This window comes from Clupea harengus, chromosome 19, assembly GCF_900700415.2.
Source record: "Clupea harengus chromosome 19, Ch_v2.0.2, whole genome shotgun sequence".
NCBI lineage: Eukaryota > Metazoa > Chordata > Actinopteri > Clupeiformes > Clupeidae > Clupea > Clupea harengus.
The window spans coordinates 2279416-2289176 of NC_045170.1; the positions used below are offsets into that span (position 1 = coordinate 2279416).

At 42.0% G+C, this 9761-nt stretch overlaps 1 protein-coding gene and 1 long non-coding RNA gene across 5 annotated transcripts in view; one reads left to right on the plus strand and one right to left on the minus strand.

Moving 5' to 3' along the window:
• Positions 1-718: 718 nt before the first annotated feature.
• Positions 719-4416, minus strand: LOC105890382. Of its 4 annotated transcripts, none has more exons than XR_004165832.1 (5): positions 4314-4416; positions 3939-4016; positions 3769-3839; positions 1741-1814; positions 719-1223 (listed from the first exon to the last, which is right to left on the minus strand). It is a non-coding gene; the product is annotated as an uncharacterized LOC105890382 (long non-coding RNA). The 4 variants fall into 4 exon arrangements; XR_004165834.2 differs by having other exon boundaries at positions 4277-4351; XR_004165833.2 differs by having other exon boundaries at positions 4220-4318.
• Positions 4417-4678: 262 nt separating this feature from the next.
• Positions 4679-9761, plus strand: part of nudcd1 (NudC domain containing 1) — a 37043-nt gene continuing 31960 nt past the window's right edge. Inside the window, exons 1-2 of the mRNA XM_031586608.2 lie at positions 4679-4853; positions 5787-5941. Coding sequence (XP_031442468.1) covers positions 4739-4853; positions 5787-5941 — 270 coding nt within the window. The 5' untranslated portion in view covers positions 4679-4738. The remainder of the gene's footprint in view (positions 4854-5786; positions 5942-9761) is intronic.

Below are 9761 nucleotides of genomic sequence, written 5' to 3' on the forward strand. Positions count from 1 at the left end.
GCACTAACTACAAAATACATTAAAAAAATGTAAACACTAAAGGATAGTAGTAGATTAGTTTTTCTGTTCTTACATCCCTCTGAAAAATGTATTGTTGTTCTAGAAAATCAATATTCAGCTAGTCTAATCTCTTTTCTACAGTAGGGGTTAAACCAATGGGAAGGCAAAGCTCATGGTTGTTTATGAACAACGGGGGTGTTTTGTTAAATAAAATGAATTATTGTGGCGGTAACGTGTCTCTGTAAAAGCATCTTACCTACTTTTTAAACTGACATGTTAAAAGAGTGAAGCAAACAATGTTTGTAAAACTGACAAAACTCATAAAATCATAAAATGATTTAGGTCTCTGGTTGAGTAAGAATGAGCCCAGAATTAGAGGCAAGAACCCTGGCGTCATCTTGTTCTGCCTGACAAACATTAAAAGGCTTGTCAAACATGTTATTGTTTGTGAGCTGAATGGTCTGAGGAAGCCATGGCACGTACAGTCCAACCACATAACTGCTGCGGTGGTATTTGTGTGGACAGATGCCTTTGATGTTCTCAAGCACGTCAATCCCTGGTGATGGCAGCTGATGATGAAGTTGATTACAAGAACAAAGAACCTGATATTAAATAATAATAATAATAATAATAATTAAAATAAAAGTATGTATAATTCTCATATTTGTCCCCAGTTAAGTCCAGACAATGGCAATACACTGCTTCTATTACTAGTGTATGAGGGAGTGAATGGCATCCTTTATTATGACTGTGTTGTTGTCATGGCTACTTCTTGTCTACATTCTCATGTTGCCTCGGTTTCTGGTTACATCGCTGTTCTAAAAGTGATTTAAACTCTGGCATTAAGAAATGACTTTGTTCTGAACTGATATTATTTGTTACTATCATTATTTTTGTCATATCTGGGAAAAAACAAGATGTATTCAGGTTCTAAAAACACATATACAAGCTATTTTATAATAAAATTACTTCGGGCAAAAAAAACAAAAAACACTCTGTAACAACAATACATTTTTTACAAAACTAAATCAATTAAAAAGTTACATGGTTATAAAAAAAGTTGTAGGTCTTTGTACATCCAAAGCTACGTACATCACATTACAACACTACAGGGACCGACTCATTTACAACACTACAGGGTCTCATCTACAAGGTGGAATGCTGCGCCAGAAAAGCCCGTATTCTCTGCAGGAGTTCTTTCTTGACACTGTCAGGCACCAGCGCTGTGGACACAAGATGGCATCACAGTCAGACTCGAGCAAGACCAACACGGGCTATCATGGCAAGATGGCACCACAGTCAGACTCGAGCATGACCAACAAGGCTATCATGGCAAGATGGCATCACAGTCAGACTCGAGCATGACCAACAAGGGCTATCATGTCTCTGGAGACTATCTGAAGGGTTAGAAGTATGAGTGTGATGTCATGAGACGGAGCTAGAGTTGTGAACTTCAACAATCCCCCCCGTACCAAGAACCCTTTCAATGTTTCATCGTTTGAAAGATTATTTTCTGTTTCAGCTCTCACATGTCCAACTGCATACCTTCACAGCCTATTTACAGCACATGTACTGTTGGAAAGAATGTTACACAGATAGAGCCTACAGGTTAATTACCCGATAATGAAAGGGCCTTAAACACACATTGGGACATGGCTGACAGAACAATGTCTACTTTTCTAAGATATGACCTTCTTGTAATTCGGATGCTTTTTGAATGTCAGACTATTGTTAAAGTACCTCTTCCTTTGGGCGTGATTTCTGTCACCAGATCCTCAACTGTCACGTGTTCCAACCCCTTATCTCTGATACATCTGCAGAGGAAAAAAACAATTTAAGAGTATTCAAGCAGAATGCTGAACCACAAGCATTTACATTTACATTTAGTTATTTAGCAGACTATTTTATCCAAAGCGACTTACAAGGATGTAGACACATTTTACATTACACTGATGGCACACTGCACATCAGGAGCAATTAGGGGTTCAGTGTCTTGCTCAAGGACGCTTTGACAGGGAATTGAACTAGCAACCTTCTGATTGCTAAACGACTTCTCTACCTCCTGTACCACTGTCACCCTCATTTACACAAGTCCTATACAAAACAAGCCCAGCAAGACACTGGTGATAATATTGGACGAGTGGAGGTCCAATAAAGAATCATTTCACAATAATAACCTGAAGCTCGTTCAAGCGATGTAGCTATAAAACCAGATTTGAAGATCATTAAGAACTATTAAGCTCTTGAGGACAAAAGGGTTCACAAATCTTTCATTTGAACTTTCAGTTCAGGTACCAATGATATTAAACTAACTGAATAATATCAGTGTGATGTGTAGTTGTATTCAGTGTATAATGAAAAGAGTGTATCACTCTTTGAACAAATGTTTCTGCTCAATACTTAAACAATAACTATAACTATTAGGGTGTAACAAAATATTTATACACTTGAGTATCGCGATATTATGTTTTGTGATAGCCTACTGTATCTTTTCTCAAAAAACACTAGGGGTGGGGGAAAAAATCGATTTTTCGATTTCTCTCGATTCTCTCTAGAACGATTCTGTCTCGATTCAGAAAAGTTCATAATCGATTTTTTTTTTTAAATAAAAAAAAAAAAAAATAATAATAATTTTTTACACATTCATTTTGTGTTGAAATGCAAGCTGCATCGATTATTGCATTGTTCATAGAAAGTCATAATTGTGACAAGGACACACTTTTTCTCTAATAAAAAAATAGATCTGTTGATTTTCTTTAATTATCAAACACAAAGTAGGAAGTGATTTGAGACTCTGGTAGCAAACTCAAATGTTTTAAAAATCGAGATGCATCGATAATCGTTTTATCGGTTTAGAATCGATAATCGGTTTAGAATCGAGAATCGGTTTAGAATCGAATCGTTGACCTCTGAATCGGAATCGAATCGTATCGTGAGGTGCCAAGAGATTCCCACCCCTAAAAAACACTGTATCGATTTTTTATTAATAGTATACATGCAACGCTTTGGGCTGACAGTAAGCCATTTTGTGTTCATTGTGTGTTTGTGTTGTGTGTGTGTGTGTGTGGGTGAGTGTGTGTGTTCATTGTGTGTTTGTGTTGTGTGTGTGTGTGTGTGGGTGAGTGTGTGTGTTCATTGTGTGTTTGTGTTGTGTTGTGATGATGTTGGACGTTACAGGAAATGTGATGAATTCCAATGCAGACCCCCCTGTTTTGACTGCATAAAAAAAAGTTACGTTTTTTAACTCAGATTTTATGCATAAGGTGATGTGTTTACACTATGACAGTTTTCCTAAAATTAGCAAGATGTCGCCTTGTTTAAAGTATCGCAATACATTGAATTGTAACCCCCTACATATTGTATCGCCAGATTCTTGCCAATACACACCCCTAATGCATAGCACTACCAGAGCAGCATCCCTCTCTACCTTTAAGAAGCTCTTGAAGACCCAACTCTTCAGAGAGCACCTCCTTTCCCAACTCTTCAGAGAGCACCTCTTTTCCTAACTTGCACTTCCTCTCCCTTCCTCTCTATTCCTCTACCTCTCCTTATCCTTACTCTAATGCTATCTCCTCTAACTAGTACTTAACTCGCACTTTCATTCCTGCACTTTTTTCATTTGTTATGTAAAGTAGTATTTATTGTTACACTAGGTATCTATTGCTTGTAGCTTGATTGTTCTCTTATTTGTACGTGGCTTTGGATAAAAGTGTCTGCTAAATGACTAAATGTAATGCAAATGTATAACAGTAGAAAAGAGGTCCATACCTTTGCATTGTGCCTTCAGCTGATCCCTCCAGCCACACTCAACCAGCTTGGCTCTTAGCAACTCTTTCAACCTGTACCCAAGCAAATGCAATAATAACGTCGATATTTCTTGTGAAATACAGTCAGGTTTGCTTTATTACACACCGCATTGATGACAAGACATCACTTACCGCTCTCGTTCACCCATTTCGACTAACTTTTGATTTATAGAAGTCCTCGTTTGTGTTTCTTTGCTCATGCTGTCAAACCTGACAAAAGACGAGAGCAGAGAGTAACATTAGTAAGACAAAAGATTTGCCTTATTACCGTGGCCACTTTGACCACCAAAAAGTTACACGTCTGATTATTGTGTGATTGTTAACTGTTTACAATCTAATTATTAACGTTAAGTAAACTACAGCACGTAGCAAATTCCATTGAAGCACCATTTCGCCACTCACTTATTACTTACTATATCAGCGATCAAGGCTTGATACACTATGAAATAGAGAAAGTAAAGAATGCTCACTCTAACTATTTGACATGTGTGGAAACGTGTGATTTACCCGCTTGCCGTAGTAAGGGTCCGCAGAGGTGCAACAGCCTAGTCGTCCGATGCGAATCATACATTTGTTTACATTCTAACCGCGCAGTGCTGAATTATGGGGAATTGAGCCTTATCTACCTTACCTGATGTCACTGTCTCGGTAACTTTAATCCTAAACACCTATGACTTCGAAGGTTTTTGATATTATGTTTTTCACTACCATTCTAGGCAAGTCTACATTTAAAATCATCCCTTACAATTCACCACAATGCTGCGATGTGAACTTGCGCCCACACTACATTTCCCACAATGCCTTTTAAAAAATCCGACAGAAAAACATTCCGGGGGAGTAAAACAGGAAACATGATTTTTTCCAACGTGTAATTGCACTGTCTAAGCATCCAGTTGTCTTTGCTTGATTTCCTAGAGTACATCACCAAAGCTATGGCCTCGTCAAATTATTCACTGAAGGTTAACAGAGAGCTTTTGGATCCCAAGTTTGAAAGTTACAGGCTGTCTTTGGATCCGCTCCCAACTTATACTATTGAGCTAGATGCAGGTGAGAGAAAAACGGCTGAATGAATCACTGTCGCTAGCTAAAGTTAGCCAACCCTAGTTATTGACTTCATATCTGAGTTACATTGTCTTGTAGGGGACATTGTGCATCATTGTATACCTCTCCACACAACTTAGCAAATTAATCCTTACCCGACATGTTGTGCACAAGAAGTTTGCGTTGTAACAAATGAATGGCAATACAGTGCACATTTGTTAACTAACTTTACTTACTGCAAAATGGATGGGTTGTCACCGTCACTTGAATAGGATAGGTCAATAGTGGCCTTATAGATTATTTTATTTTTTACCAAAGGGGTATGCAATTTATCCCTTAACCACATCAATGAGAGCAACATACTTGTCTGCTTTTGTCAGCTCGTCTTAGATCAGAACTGTCATGCTGATGAGGCTGATGTCCCATCCTAAACCAGTCTGTTTAACTTAAAGTAACACTATGCAACAATTTGACACTTTTTGAGATATGGTTTTACAGGCAACTAGTTTTGGTACCATCCTCAAATTCATTTTGATAGCATATGGTCATGTGAAGGACAGATAAACACCTGTGTCTTCCCCACTAGCCATCCAGGATATGCCCTGTGTAGTTCTGTGTAACGGGCTGGTACACCCTGCAAAAATGGAAGAAAAGCTTTCACACGCATGACATTGCCAGCTATACTGCCAAAAGACACCAGTTAGTGTGTTGGCAAGCTTCTTCTATCAGTGTCAGCTGGGCTGTTTGTGGTGTTTGCAAGGTTTTTGCATGCCTTTTAGGTAGTTAGCCTACTAGTTTTGGAACAGAACTCCATATTGCTGCTTTTAGACGACCAGTCAAATAATCCGTGTCTGAGCTGCACCAATGCATTTTTAAAAACTCAGTTGTTGTTGTTGTTGTTTTTTTCACTAAGGCTTATAATGTCCTTTCACATTTCAGCTGTTGCTGAGGTAAAACTGAAGGACAGCCAGTACACCTTGGATCATGTGCGTGCGTTCGGCATGTACAACTACCTTCACTTGGACCCCTGGTACGAGGACAGCGTGTACTTTGTCGACAGCAAGGGTAGACTGCTTAATCTGACTGTAACATTGGTAGGTCCCATTGCACCGTACATAATTGTCAGTTTCATATTGTATGTGTGTTTACGGTGGCCCAACTGTCTCTTTCTAACTTGACTTCTGTCTGCGAAGTCTGAATATATGAAAAACAAGACAGAAAGACTGTTGTCATTTGACAAAAGGTGGAGTAAATGTCTTTGAGCCACTATCCAGTAATGACGAACGCTACATGTATTGTATTTTTATTTTTTACTCTGCCTTAAAGTAACACTATGCAATAATTGGACACTTTTTGAGGTATGGTTTTATAGGCAACTAGTTTTGGTACCATCCTCAAATTCATTTTGATAGCATATGGTCATGTGAAGGACAGATAAACACCTGTGTCTTCCCCACTAGCCATCAAAGATATGCCCTATGTAGTTCTGTGTAACGGGCTGGAACCCCCTGCAAAAATGGAAGAAAAGCTTTCACACGCATGACATTGCCGTTAGTGTGTTGGCAAGCTCATATCACTGTCAGCTGGGCTGTTGGTGGTGTTTGCATGCCTTTTAGGTAGTTAGCTTACTAGTTTTGGAACAGAACTCCGTATTGCTGCTTTAAGCTGCTGTGAATGACGATTACTTGTACGTCCTTATAGCTATCTCTAAATTTGTTATTAGAAATTCAATTAAGCAAATGTTCAAGGAATAATCTGCAAAAGGGGAAAATGTATGAACTGATCTAAAGACGTTTGTGGAGACAAACAAACCTGCCTGTCAGTCTGCTAGGCGTTAGTAGAAGATGCTAACTTACAGATGTAATTTACCGGAGATTTAGCGTCATTTGATGTCCCAAATTCGACTTCTTAGACTTTCTCTAGTATTCTGTGTTGATGCAAGTGAAGTGAAGTGTTTTAATATTTTGAGGAGACTATGAGCCTTAAACAGACCCAAGCACGTGTGTTTATCAGTAACTTTGTTTTCCTCAGTGGATAGCAAAGTCTTCCCATTTGGCCTAACGTTTTGTTGTATGTGTGTGTCCTTGTGAATATGGTTATGACATTAACTGGGAACACACAGCGGGCCACAGGTGTGCTGTTTGTCATGGTGTCATGTTTTACATCTGCCAGCAGGGGGAGCTGTAACTCTAAAAGCTGAAATGCTGGGCATGCTGTGCCGCTTCCCATCGATCCTTCAGTGCTTCAGACTTTTAAAAACTGAAGTTCAGGTGTTTTCATATTTTTTTTGCACACAGCTGATAGTGTTCAAGCTGCAGTTTGCAGTTTTGGTTGTCAAGAAGTAGAGATGCTTCTAGATGTACCCTGAGGAGGTAATAATGTACCCTGATGATGTAATGCTGAGGAAATGATTCAAAGTCCGAGCTGATGGCCTCCTATGCATTCTGTCCATGTTGGTTATGCGTTTCAGGTGTTTTGTAGCAATTATTACTCCATAATTACTTTATTATTGATTATTGGTCCCGCAGACTCCACTTTTAAACACTCAATACCAACAATATGATGGTATGCACTTGGCCATTCTCTTCCATTCACCTCCTAGTTATTATAGCTATTAGTAGGCTACACCAGACCCCTCCTTGTTATTATAGTTATTAGTAAGCTACAGCAGACCCCTCCTAGTTATTATAGCTATTAGTAGGCTACACCAGACCCGATCTTGTGACGCTTACCAGCCCTTTGCAGAAACACAAACCAGTCCTTTGTTCCCTGATGGTCAGCCTGATAATGGTCTTTCTAAATGGAAACTTTCTTATCTGCGGTGTCTTTTACGCAGCTTCGGTTTTACGCTTCACTGGCTGATTTTTCCATTATCAGTTAATGTAGCAAACTGTCATTAGGAGAACAGTGTGGCCCTTCTGAAGATGTAATGGGCAAGGCACTGCGCTCAGCTCAACACACACACACACACACACACACACACACACACACACACATTAGCTCTTTGTCTGTCAGCCTGCTGTTGAGGCGGGATGACAGTAATCACATCATCTTCTTGTTCCGTGGCAGGCTGGGGTTTTGATGCGCTGCGTGACACCAATACGGCTCGGCGCAGTGCGGTGGGAAACGCGTCCTTTATGGGAAAAAGACACGAGTCGCATCGTAATTATAATGATCACACCAGTAATTATCTCCCAGCAGGAGTCTCTATGCACAGAGGGGAGGGGGGAGGGGGGGGGGGGGGGGGGGGCAGTCACACCCGGGGGCAGGGCGGTGGCGGGGAGGTGGCGTCTCTGGCAATAATCTGCCCAGTTGCCGTGCAAAGTGGTGTGTGTGTGTGTGTGTGTGGTTTCATCTGTGTGTGTGTGTGTGTGTGTGTGGTTTCATCTGTGTGTATCTGTGTGTGTGTGTGTGGTTTTATCTGTGTTCGGAGGGTAATTGATGCTCATTTGGGTATTGTGGCGCCCTGCGCTCAGGAGCGCCTGCAGAAGGAGGAGGTGTGAGAGCCGTCAGGGTTGGAAGGGCCCGCAGGGTTGGAAGGGTCCGCAGGGTTGGAAGGGGCCGCAGGGTTGGAAGGGCCCGCAGGGTTGGAAGGGGGCCGCAGGGTTGGAAGGGCCCGCAGGGTTGGAAGGGCCCGCAGGGTTGGAAGGGCCCGCAGGGTTGGAAGGGGTCCGCAGGGTTGGAAGGGCCCGCAGGGTTGGAAGGGGTCCGCAGGGTTGCTCATAAAGGGCTGTGAATGCGCAGAAAAAGTTTTTCACTTTTGTTGTTAGCAGTTTGTGGCGTATCTTTTTTTTTTTTTTTTTCCCGTCTTTTTTAATGCGTACGGGAATTTACATTTCGACAGGTTTGCAGGTTTGATCGTTTGGTTGGTTGGTTGGTTGGTTGGTTGGTTGGTTGGTTGATTGGATCAGACAAATTTGGAAAAAATCAGTCAACTCATTAATCTATAGATTAGTCGAATGCTTAGTTGATTAGTTGATGGGAGATGCTGAAGTATCCAATGAAATCAAATGAGAGGCATGGGAAGACGCTGCGGTCCAAAGCCAGCACATACATGACACGCTGCGGTCCGAAGGCAGCACATACATGACACGCTGCGGTCCAAAGCCAGCACATACATGACACGCTGCGGTCCAAAGCCAGCACATACATGACACGCTGCGGTCCAAAGCCAGCACATACATGACACGCTGCGGTCCAAAGCCAGCACATACATGACACGCTGCGGTCCAAAGCCAGCACATACATGACACGCTGCGGTCCAAAGCCAGCACATACATGACACGCTGCGGTCCAAAGCCAGCACATACATGACACGCTGCGGTCCAAAGCCAGCACATACATGACACGCTGCGGTCCAAAGCCAGCACATACATGACACGCTGCGGTCCAAAGCCAGCACATACATGACACGCTGCGGTCCAAAGCCAGCACATACATGACACGCTGCGGTCCAAAGCCAGCACATACATGACACGCTGCGGTCCAAAGCCAGCACATACATGACACGCTGCGGTCCAAAGCCAGCACATACATGACACGCTGCGGTCCAAAGCCAGCACATACATGACACGCTGCGGTCCAAAGCCAGCACATACATGACACGCTGCGGTCCAAAGCCAGCACATACATGACACGCTGCGGTCTAAAGGCAGCACAGCTATGAGACGTAGTGATCTTGGCCTTCTCACTCCATAGTGGAGCATAGGCCATCGATAACACGTTACCTCAACTCCGCCTCCACTCCTCTTCACCATGTGTGGGCCTGGGTCTTCGTCTTAGTGATCTACAACAGTCAAATAAACACATCATTCATACAGTCAGTCCACTTTGGTTTTCCAGCTGGAATGTTTGCACTTAGAATCTAGCGTGTGTGCGTGTGTGTGTTTTAGCTCCGCACAAGTCACACACAGG